This window comes from Nicrophorus vespilloides, unplaced genomic scaffold (genome assembly GCF_001412225.1).
Source record: "Nicrophorus vespilloides isolate i.1.1-1 unplaced genomic scaffold, Nicve_v1.0, whole genome shotgun sequence".
Taxonomy (NCBI): domain Eukaryota; kingdom Metazoa; phylum Arthropoda; class Insecta; order Coleoptera; family Silphidae; genus Nicrophorus; species Nicrophorus vespilloides.
Genome location: NW_017096016.1, coordinates 71,887 through 84,621, shown reverse-complemented (window position 1 = coordinate 84,621; position 12,735 = coordinate 71,887). Strand labels below are relative to the sequence as shown.

Genomic DNA, 12,735 nt, shown 5'->3' with positions numbered 1-12,735 from the left:
GTGTGACGCAACGTTATGCAATTAATCGTTTTCTCAATTTCTATTTTCTCTTTTTCAGGTGAGTGTCGTGCAGAGTGCAATTTCGCCTTCAATTATTTTTCGACGGCAAAAAGGGAAACAAGACGAGAGACCTTAATACGAATTCATTGGGAAAATTCTGTGAGTGTGTACGAAACCAAGTGAAAGTCAATTCAACCATCTCTCATCAATTTGCGATGTCCTCATCAATCTTACAAAAAGTACACTTTCCTTCTTCATAATTACTTGTTTTTCTCATCAAAAATACATGAAAAATTTATACCTCAATTTTGAGAGATTATTACAAGAAAACGATACATACTATAACTCGAATAGTAGGCTCATTTGAAAGGCCATAGTTTTATCTTTAATTAACAAGTTTAACAATTTCATTAGCGATTGTTGTTATTGAGTAATTAATTAAAATATGAAGAGATTTCTCAAATTGTATAAACAGTTTTACAAGACTAGTTTTATTTGTAAAATCGATATAGAAAATGTTTCTCATCGAAAAAATTTGAAAAATTTATAACTCAATTTTGATATCTTATTACAAGAAAACGATACATACTATAACTTACGTAGTAGGCTCATTAGAAAGGTCGTAGTTTTGTCTCTAATTAACAAATTTAACTATTTCATTAGCGTTCGTTGTTATTGAGTAATTAATTAAAATATGAAGACATTTCTCAAATTGTATAAATAGTTTTACAAGACTATTTTTATTTGTAAATGATGAAAATAGATTGAGTTGTCAGTTTGTAACGATACAGTTGAAAATCGATATAGAAAATGTTTCTCATCGAAAAAAATTGAAAAATGTATACCCTAATTTTAAAAGCTTATTACAAGAAAACGATACATGTTATAACTCAAGTAGTAGGCTCATTGGAAATGCCATAGTTTTGTCTTTAATTAACATTTTTAACTATTTCATTAGCGTTCGTTGTTATTGAGTAATTAATTAAAATAGGAAGACATTTCTCAAATTGTATAAATAGTTTTACTAGACTCGTTTTATTTGTAAATGATAAAAATAGATTGTGTTATCAGTTTGTAACAATTCAGTTGAAAATCGATATAAAAAATCTTTTTCATCGTAAAAAAATGAAAAATGTATACCCCAATTTTGAGAGCTTATTACAAGAAAACGATACACACTATAACTTAAGTAGTAGACTCATTGGAAAGGCCATAGTTTTGTCTTTAATTAACAAGTTTAACTATTTCATTAGCATTCGTTTTTATTGAGTAATTAATTAAAATATGAAGACATTTCTCAAATTGTATAAATAGATTTACAAGACTAGATTTATTTGTAAATGACGAAAATAGATTGTATCAGTTTGTAACTATTCAGTTGAAAATCGATATAGAAAATGTTTCTCATCAAAAAAAATTGAAAAATTTATACCTCAATTTTGAGAGCTTATTACAAGAAAACGATACATACTATAACTCAAGTATTAGGCTCATTTATGGCCTTTCCAATGAGCCTAATACTTGAGTTATAGTTTTGTCTTTAATTAACATTTTTATCTATTTCATTGGCATTCGTTATTATTGAGTAATTAATTAAAATATGAAGACATTTCTCAAATTGTATAAACAGTTTTTCAATACTAGTTTTATTTGTAAATGACGAATATAGATTGTGTTGTCAGTTAGTGACAATTCAGTTGAAAATCGATATAGAAAATGTCTCTCATATAAAAAAAAATTGAAAAATGTATACCTTAATTTTGGGAGCTTATTACAAGAAAACTATACATACTCAACTCAAGTAGTAGGCTCATTGTAAAGGCCATAGTTTTGTCTTTAATTAACAAGTTCAACTATTTATTTAGCGTTCGTTGTTATTGAGTAATTAATTAAAATATGAAGACATTTCTCAAATTGTATAAATTTTTACAAGACTAGTTTTATTTGTAAATGTCGAAAATAGATTATGTTGTCAATTTATAACGATTCTGTTTAAAATCAACATAGAAAATGTTTCTGATCGAAAAAAATTGAAAAATGTATACCTTATTACAAGAAAACGGTACATACTATAACACAAGTAGTAGGCCCATTGGAAAGGCCATAGTTTTGTCAACAAGTTTAACTATTTCATTAGCGTTCGTTGTTATTGAGTAATTATTTAAAATATGAAGACTTTTCTCAAATTGTATAAACAGTTTTTCAAGACTAGTTTTATTTGTAAATGACGAAAATAGATTGTGTTGTCAGTTTGTAATGATTCAGTTGAAAATCGATATAGAAAATAGTTTTACAAGATTTATTTTTAAATGACGAAAATAGATTGTGTCAGTTTGTAATGATTCAGTTGAAAATCGATATAGAAAATGACATAAATCGTTAATTAAAATATTTGCGAGGCGCGGATTTATGAATATTAATATTGCTAAAACGAAAATCCGTGTTATTTTGGTGAATTGGTTTTAATGGAAATCGATTTTACGTCTCGGCATTTGCCTCGGCATCGTGTGTTTACAAGGTATGTAGTGTCTACGTATAGTATACAAGGGAAAGGTAGAGGATGTAGGTCAGTATTTCCAAAGGGTAATTTGTAACTCGAACTGCTCCACCCTCGATACCAAATGAAACCAACAAGACAAAAAAAAAACTGTTTACTTTTGCATAAAAATCCCAACGCACTTTACCTTCGAATTTCTCGATGCTATTACGACTTTCACTGTGCAGAAGTGTTAGAAATGATTACCGTTTATGGAATAGCTTTCTACATACTTTTTTTTTTATTTCATCAATTGTCTTCTTTTACGATGAAGCCATTTTCGCGATGCAATTCGTTCGATAATTGAATGCACAAAACCGCGGGAATTCTAGGTAAGTAGCAGCGGTTGAACCACTTTAGGCTATTTGCATTTAATTTATTGCCCGAGATACTGGTCTAAAATGTAACGGAGTGATATTTAACCGATGTAATCGACTATTAGAAAGCGGCACATTTATCAATAATTGCAAAACGATAGAAGTGTGCATAGCATTTGGATGGAGCAGAGGAAGGAAGGTGGAGAAGTAAAATAATAAAAATAAGGTGTGTGTCTATCTGCTGCTAGATAGAAAGAAAGAAGTGTGCGTATGCATGAATGTTATATGATTTACATTGCGGGCCGCGGGAATCAAAGAGCTCGTAACGGATTACGCCCATAAGTAAATCTGACCGTAATGAATGGCACCAGGCCTCAGCCATTCCAGTAGTTGCTCGAACTGCTTATACCCTTTCCCGGTGTCGAGTTACCTTGCTTATCTTGACCCATTCTACATTCAAAGATTCCAAGTCTATTTAAGCTTCATACTAAGTCACAATCATCTATTCAATTTACAAAGAAAACACTTTTTATCCTACGACTTTTTTATTTTGTACTTTCTTTTTGCATCATTAAAATATTCTAACTAATCCATAGTTAAGATCCAAAAAACACAGAAATCGAATAGTATAAAATTATACATCTCAAAATATTAATCTTAATATATATCCAATAATATTATGTTTTACATCTAGAAGTTTAAGTTTAATGAATATTAAAGCTGATGACCTAAAATGAATATATAATTTTAATCTTTAGGTTGGATAACTATCCAACCTAAAGATTAAAATTAATAAAGATGTTAATAGATTAACCCATTGTGCACGGGAGGCGGATATATCCGCCATATCGAAATTACATGCAAGATCAATGTGGTGACGAATCATCGAATCTTATTTCTAAGTGAGACACCACTGGTTTTTTTTTTCAAACGAAATAATAAGAATTTTGACGTTACTTCTGTAGAGGTGGTAGTTGTTATATAAGTTTGCTGATTATGTTGAAACTGTTAAAGTACTAACCAAGCATTAAAAGTTAGGACCTAAAATGAAATAACATTCAGTTTTCCAACCTAAAGAATGAAATTAATAAAAATGTTAGCAGATTAACCATTTTCGGACGAGAGGCGAATATATCCGCCATGTTGAAAATATATGTAAGATCAATGTGGTAACGAATCATCGAATCTTATTTCTAAGTGAAACACCACTAGTTTTTTTTTTCAAACGAAATAATAAGAGTTTTGACGTTACTTCTGTAGAGGTGGTAGTTGTTATATAAGTTTGCTGATTATGTTGAAACTGTTAAAGTATTAACCAAGCATTAAAAGTTAGGACCTAAAATGAAATAACATTCAGTTTTCCAACTAAAAGATTGAAATTAATAAAATGATAGGAGATTAACCATTTGCAAACGACAGGCGAATATATCCGCCATGTTGAAATTAATAAAAATGATAGCAGATTAAGCATTTGCGGACGAGAGGCGAATATATACGCCATGTTGAAATTATATGTAATGTAAGTATGAGTATGTAAGATCAATGTGGCAACGAATCATCAAATCTTATTTCTAAGTGAAGCACTACTAGTTTCTTTTTTCAGACGAAATAATAAAAGCTTTGACGTTACTTCTGTAGAGGTATTAGTTGTGTTACCGAAATCCGCCAAAATACTCTAATCTAAAGTTAAAGACTAAAAATCTACACATTAAATAATATTAAGTTTTGAATGAAGAAGTTTACAGTTATAAAGATAAGTGATTCATAAAATGCAGAGTTGAATAACATTATTCATTTTCCAGTTTCAAAGTTTTTAATTCTAATGTATCATCCAGACTGTGTGTGTCATGAGACATAAATAACTGTCATAGCAACGACCATGTTTGCATGGAGCATATTGTGTAATTACAATGTTTCATTATTATCGGTCATCATGATAACTAATAATTGTTGATAATCCCGAAGGATATTTATGTCCCAATTCACGCTTTATGAAGATTAATTATTAAATTTTGCTTTAATTAAATACACTATACTTCTGAAAATATTATCAAATTTATAAAATGTCGTAAAATTATAAATTATAATCAAAATAAGGACGTAAAATATGTACATTAATTTTCTTAAATCTTAACTAAATTAAAGTTATCTTTAATCTAAAACTATGATTATTTTATATATTTGTGTATATATTGGAAATATTATAAGTTTTAAATTCATAAAATTTAACACTAAACCTACTAACACTTAATGTACACTTATTCCTACCATGAACGGTCAAATAACCACTTCAAAAAACAAATGTATTTTAATATAGAATGAGATTTTAGCCAATTGGATAGTGAACAAAATATTTTCTTTGATTTAGAAACGTTTTATGTACATTTCATGCATTTATTTTAACAAATTACAGGTTTATAGTAACGTTGTATGCAAGAAATTTAAAAAGCGAAATTTATAAAAAAAATAGATTGTTTTGTGTTAATTGCTCAATAAATTAATGGAAGTTTTCTATATTTAAATAAAGTTTCAAGTTCAAGTATTGCATTTGTTAAAGCCACTTTTGCAAAAACACTATACGTAACCGTTCAAATAGATAAAGCTTGAAAATTACACTTTTATTTGTATATGTTAATGAATGGAGAGCACGCATTCCACACCGCGGAGACAACTAAATTAATGCTATTATTAAGTGAGCAAGCGGATAAATTGCGTTATGTAAAGTCATGTAAAACTGAATCTGAAATTCTCCACGTAGATTCGATATCAACAAAGTGTAACATAATAATAAGTTTCCCCCCATTACAGTAACAATCTTTGTTTTTTTTTATCATTCTGTAAGTAGCAGTTATCCAAGTACATAATGCAATAAATACGCACGGGTTTTATGTATTTATTTGCGCGAATAGCATACAGAGCGTGGGTCTCCATTGTGTATAATATGAAGCAATCGGCGACAAAAATGTTGCTCTTGTCGCAAAAAATTGAAACAACAACAACAAAAATATAGTTTGTCCACCACTTAATTCCGTTGGAAATAATAATGACAGCAGCGACAATCCGGATTAAAGCGCTCATAAATATTAATCTATTTAAATGTATTGAGCAATGAGCCGAGGAGTCAGGACAAATATTTCATTTAAGGATAATTTCCATTTATGGTCGGACGGAATGCGCGAAAGAAGATGATGCCAGCATTCCATATTTATATTGAAATGAATATTTTTTGCTTTGTTTTAGTCACAGATCATATATTTCGTCCTGGGTCAAAGGTTTCTTTTCGGGACAAGACAGGACAAGCTCCGATTAGGTTTCGGACTAGTCTCGTCGACGTGCGCATATAAATATAGAGAGACATGTTTTTGTGCTTCTAAATGCAGCCTACCATCTGTCTTTGTCCAGACGCATAAACATTTCGCGACAAACACAAGAGAGAGAAGTGCAAAAAGGAACGAAAATTAAAACGCGCGTATCCTCAGGAGAGGTAAACATTGCACTCTTCTTGCAGAACCAACTTTACCCAATTGGGAAACGATGGTTGGTTGCTTGCTTGTTCGGATCGCATTTTCCAATTAGCCGTGATCCCGATCTCGCAATTAGAATGATCTCGAATATTCTGCATTCTCGTCGAAGTTTCTTCTATTTTCAAAATTCTACTTCGACGTTGCATAAGCGAGTTGCATTAAGATTTTAATATCGCCGGGGAATTGCTGCAGCATTCTTCGATGATTGTTTGTAACAGTTAAGTTAAAACGAAAGGCAATTTTACATCTACATGATATTCCCATACTACATTCAAAAACTACTCAAATAATCCTCAATATAAAACTTAGTATTTGCTAATATCTTTAACTAAAAATATTTGCAATTAATCACTGACGTGTCATTATGTAACATTGAATAATTACCTTTAATAATTGAATATAATTATAGTGTAATTCCACTAATTATATAAATTGGCAAATAACATTTAACTAATTACTTTGGATTATTCAATTAAACTTCCTTTTTTATAATTAATTTATTTAACATGTAGAATTTTTGAACATTTTTCTTAAGCATCAGTACAACTTATATTTTAATTATAAAGTCCAAATTAACAGGAAAATAAGTTTGCTCGAAATTTTTATTTTTTTTACACACTGAATAAAGCAATTAACTAATTAGAAAATTCTATATAAAACTATTAAATTAGTTACTAATACTTTTGTAGCCTAAACGCAAATTCAGATTATTAAATCAACTGATTAATGCATGAATAACACAACATATGTAACATTAAATAGTGAAATAATACAAATTACCTTCTACCATTGAATTTAATTCCAGTGTAATTCTACCAATTATATAATTTGGTTAACTAACAACTGCTTAATTCCAATAACGTTTAACTAAATCCTTTGGATTATTCGATTATTGATTCAATAAACACAACAAATGCAATAAAAATAATGAATTTAAACTAAATAAAAACATTATTCAATTAAACTTTTCAATCATCTTTTTCTAGAATATTTTAATCCACTTTGAATAAAATATATATGATTATTTAAATTACCCAAAAAGATGTTATAATTGAATTTGTCCAGTTCCAGTTTTAAAAGCTATGGTTGCTTTGTACCCACTGGCGTCCCATAGACGCTGCGCGAGCAACCGAGGGCCAATTTTAGCCTATTTTTATTTTAATTATAAAGTCTAATTTAAGAGTTCTTTGGAAAATAGATTTGCTGGCTATTTTGAAATATTCTATCGAAGTTGCCCTACGTTTCGAGTTTTAAAAGCTATGGTTGCTTTGTACCCCCTGGCGTCCCATAGACGCTGCGCGAGTAACCGATGGCCAATTTTAGTCTATTTCTATTTTAATTATATAGTCTAATTTGAGAGTTCTTTGGAAAATAAATTTGCTGGATATTTTGAAACTGTTAAAGTACTAATCAATTATGTAATTAGAAAGTACTATATGAATCTATCAAATAAGTTATAAGTAAAAAAAATAAATGAAATTAGTTACTAATACTTTTGTAGCCTAAATGCAAATTCGAATTATTAAATCAAATTATTATTATAAAAAAAATAAAGCAGTGATTTGAAAGTCAAATTTATTGTTTCGAGAAACCGGTCCAAAATTGTGTTCGTATGATCATGCCTCTTCTATACATATTTTTTTATCATATTAAATCTGGTAGAATGAGCAGAGGCATTACACACACGCACGTCCCGCTTAACGTCGCGCGATTATACCGGGAGGACAGCAACAAACAAAAAAACACAAGAGATGTTAGCCTAATCATCGTTTCGCGCACTAAATCACGTAATTATAATTCAATTTACGATCGGTCGTAAAATTTCCGCCCGACTTTATGCATCGGCACCGACATTGTCGGACATTATTATTGTCGTGTCCATTATTTCAACTTTTTTTTCACTTCTTCTTCGTTTAACGCTCGCAGTTAAGTTACATAAAGTATTGACCTTTCGTGCCGACAACAAAGAATAAAAGTAAATAATAACAAGCAAAAAAAAACAAGAGTAAAGTAGGCTGGAGCTTGGTGGATATATACCAGTTTTCTTTAGTTGCTTTCTTGATCTAGATATGATACTGAAATCCCAGAGCTGGCTGACTTAACGCATAAACTACGTTATCTTTGTTATAACTAAATGCCTCATTACGTCATTTCGAAGAAGAAGTCAAGGAAAAGCGGACGTTGAACTAACAAATTCATAAACTAATTATTAGTTTTTTTTTTCAACATTTTAGGTAAAAAAAATAAACTAATTAAATTATGTAATAGATTAAGGTAATACGTTGTTTGCAGACTATTATTATTACCTTTGCTACAAAGGGCAAAACGCGGTGGAACTACTTAGGTAAACATTTCACTGAAATACCACTATTTCCAAGTCCCTAATCTCTTTGAGAGTTAGTTTTCAAAATGGAATCGCAAAACCAAGAGCTAATAACCCTTTGAGTTCCTTCCATTTCACTTGCACACATTTATATAAAGAATTGAACATAAGTTTATTTGCTAAAACCACAACAAACTGATTCTAATATAAATTAATTAATTAACTTTTTGCTGACACAATTACAAATTTTATAATCATATAATTAAAATTATCACAAATTAATCTTTTAAAAGCGTTGTAAACTGCAACAAACTGATTCTAAGATAAATTAATTATCTAACTTTTTGATAAAATAATTATATATTTTGTTAATCGAATAATTGGATAATTAAAATGATCGTAAATTGCATTAAATTAATATTATTACAACCATCATTAATTAACGAAATGCAAGGGAACAAAAACTAATACTAAATGAATAACAATAATTCGGTATTATTAATGAGTTTCCAAAATATCATCCAATTTATTCGAACCTATGTGGAAAAAAAATTGCGTGATCAATCAGAGTCGATAATTGGAGTACTCGATGTGTGTGTGCACTCTCATTCGACATGAAAATCGTAGGAGCGAAAATATATTGAAATGTTACCCTTTTATCATACGTTTATCAATTTGTGTCTGCCTATACAGATAAATAGAATAAATATACAACTTTGAAAATAATAGAAAAAAGATAGTTTTACTTTCAAAGAAATTGATTTAATTTTTATGAAAATAAAAATATTAAGGGATTAAAAGCTTTAACGAAGTTTCTCAGACGCCAAGCGAGTAACGATGTTATGAAATGCCGCGCGAGTAACGTAGAGGTAATAGATTTATATATTAGTATTAAATTTATTGATTTGTTGCAGTCTTCAAGGAATTTATTTAATTACACTGCAAAAAATCTCGGAATTTACTGTCAGAGTAATGGATTCAAACCGCAGAATAAATTATTAATTATTATTCTATTATGTTTTATAATAACAAATCAATTACATTCTATTTTATGATTATTTACGCTTAGTATAAAGAAAAACTAGTTATGAAATTGCATTTAGTGATTTATGATCTTAAAATCAATAGTTTGATTCCTTTTAACTGATTAAATTTAAATTAAATCAAGCTACAAAAATAAAGTCTTAAAAGTTTTATAAAATTGCTGAAGTAAATCTGAAAGTCTGAAACAACTTCCTGAACTATACTATTCCAAGTAAAGTGCAACCCTCGAGTGCATCGTACTAATTTCGTCTCCCACGTGTTTTAATATTTGAGAGATTTGCTCGACATCTTTGTACAAAAAAAAAAGTATAAACTATAAAGCGTGTATTCCCCTCGGAAAAAGGACGAACAAAAGGGCAACAAAAGCACGTATGCATCGAGGTTGCAAAACTGTAATCCTGCAAAGCAGAGAATTCTGCGTGGGAAGTTTGTATATGTATGCGACATAACAGTAAGATCCTGGTTGAAAGGAAATCTTATGAATTGAAGCACTTTTGACACAATAGCCGAAATGCAATTATATGCAAGGACATTTACCAAATTGGATTTGCGCGCAAAACTTTTGCAATATCCATAAAAAAAAATATAATATATATTTTACTTCCTGACGTTTATTAATTTCAATATCTTAATGACATCAACTGCAGTTTTAAATATAGTTGAGCTTACTTGAATCTATCTTCGTTTTAATGGTGATGCTCTTTGTATTCCGCCTCTTCCTTATCCAAACTTGCTTGCCACTTCTTCTTGTTGCCCTCAGAATTTGCTATAATAATAATTTAGATTTTCACGAATTTTATATTTAATCAATACTTACATAATTTTGAAATTTTACTGAAAATTGGTAGGCAGCAAATCAGCGAAATGAAGTAGTATCTATAGATCCAATTGTTCTTGGCGTAATACACCCATGGAAATTGGGCAATCTTCGCCGAGAAAGTGTAAGGGAATTTCATTGGTCTTCTCTCTCCCGGCTTAGCCACAGGTTCATCCAACTTCTTCTTCAGTATATTCAATCCCTTCCCCATCAGATCCAAAATGTACTTTGCATCGATCTTCTTCGCCTTGCTCAAATAAGGATCAACGATTTCGTGGGCAGCAGGTGGCAACTGTTTCTTGTCCTTAGCTTCCTGGATCAAACCTTTCAATCCCTGCTTGAGTTCCAGCAGACTCTTCAGATCACCCGATTTCGCTTTACTCAATAAAGCTTCAAAATCCTTCTTCGAAACAGCTTCAGACTTCTTGTCCTTCATCTCATCTATGGTCTTCTTCATCTGACTCATATCCGTATTGGTTACCTTTGAGAAGATCGTCATACATATCTTCTTGGTAACTTTCAATACCTAAAAAAAAACACAATGAATATCTCAGATTACTTACAAGAAAAAAACATTAACTTTACCGTTTTCAAAATATCATTATCTTTATTTCCGCTCATTTTGTTAAACTGTTCTCTGTAAACTTTCGTAAACTGCAATTAATTGACTTTCAACCATCAATTCAATTGTTTCAGTTGTCACGTGACGCAACCACCTTTGATTTTCAAACAAATTACAAATTTCTTACGTAATTTTGGTTGCATAACTAACAGTTTTTGACTTTGTAAAAAATATATTTTTTTTACATATAATTTCTGCGTTGGTGTTGGTTTTCCCGCGCATCCATCCAAGATAAATATGAGATGCACATGATGATGTGTTTTGGAGGAAGCTGTGACAAGAAGGCATCCGAGAAAAGGAAAAGGAGTTATTTTCGAGGTTTGGCCCAAATCCCACATTTAAAAATAATTCTCGGTGAGAAGATGATGATGATGATGATGGAGAAAAAAGTGCGCGCCGATATCTGTTGCAAATAAAAAAAATATGAAAATCTGACACCAATTAGGAGCTAACATCATTTATCACTTAGTCCGAAGATCTGTTTTGATCTGGTCTGCTCTGGGTCAACTCTTTTTTGGAAACGGGTCTATTTTTGTTTATGGTATATCCACACGAAGAGAAAGATTTAGAGAAAGATAGAGATATTTTGCGTGTTATTATTGTTGGAAGCTCGTGTATTTTGTGATACTGACTTTTTTTTTGACGGAACGGGATTGGAATATGTAAATAGAAAACATAATATTATTAATATCTATCAATAAACATAGGAGTCGAAAAGGGGGGCAACGCATTCAACCAAGGTCTTTCCACATTCACACATGTTCGTAGATGCAAGCCAAGCTGCAAATCAATTTATATGCTTAGTGAAATCAACCATCATCGAAATTCTTGGAAATATGCTCCAAAGTCTTTCAAACATTGATCTAAACTACATCATTTCACAAATATATTTGAAAAGTAAATTTGTAACATGAAAATATAAATGCGTCATCATTTGTGTATCTTTTTTTTAAATTATTTTAAAGTAAATGTAATTAAAAACATATTAATTTATTTAAAAAGTTACTGAATTATTGGCATTTTTAATGATTATTCTTTAAATATCAGTTATCAATGAAATTGTAGTGATTATAAATATCCTCAATTCTGGTTAAACTAAATAATTATACGCAAATTTTAAATGACATTGAACGTTGTTCAGTAAATTCTATGTAAACAGATATAATTAATAACAACAAGATTTATTACAAACATAACATAAATGGAAACCACATGAATCATTGCATTATTATTAATGATAATAGAAAAAAAACCTTTCAAAAGGTTAGGTTTTAAATGGATTTCGAAATGACAGCTGTCACATTGTGTGACGTATGTGACTGTTCTTGACGTATGTGACTGTAAGAAGAAGCTTTTGGATTTAAAATTTTGTTTCTTTTTATTAAATCTTTAGTTTAATTTCAGGTGAAATTATTTATGCATTTATTCAGTTATAAGTAGCGTTTCTTAACGTATCGACTGTGAAATGACAGCTGTCAAATTGTGTGACGTATGTAACTTGTACAATAATGGATTTATTAGTTATAAGTAGCGTTCCTTAACATATCTACTG

The 12,735-nt window shown here is 30.0% G+C and overlaps 2 protein-coding genes across 4 annotated transcripts in view; one reads left to right on the top strand and one right to left on the bottom strand.

The window, feature by feature from the left end:
• The window catches only part of LOC108569171 (ecdysone receptor-like), an 82,430-nt gene that overhangs the window by 28,954 nt on the left and 40,741 nt on the right, over nucleotides 1-12,735 (top strand). The window contains exon 2 of one of the 3 annotated variants that reach the window (XM_017930624.1): nucleotides 59-159. The exons of the other annotated variants lie outside the window; for them this stretch is intronic. The gene's annotated coding sequence lies outside the window, so the exon portion shown is untranslated. The remainder of the gene's footprint in view (nucleotides 1-58; nucleotides 160-12,735) is intronic. 3 annotated transcript variants of the gene reach the window in all.
• LOC108569170 lies at nucleotides 10,431-11,091 on the bottom strand. Its single transcript, XM_017930619.1, has 2 exons — nucleotides 10,562-11,091; nucleotides 10,431-10,510 (listed from the first exon to the last, which is right to left on the bottom strand). The coding sequence occupies exons 1-2, from the start codon at nucleotides 11,058-11,060 to the stop codon at nucleotides 10,431-10,433; spliced, it is 579 nt and encodes a 192-aa protein (XP_017786108.1). The 5' UTR covers nucleotides 11,061-11,091.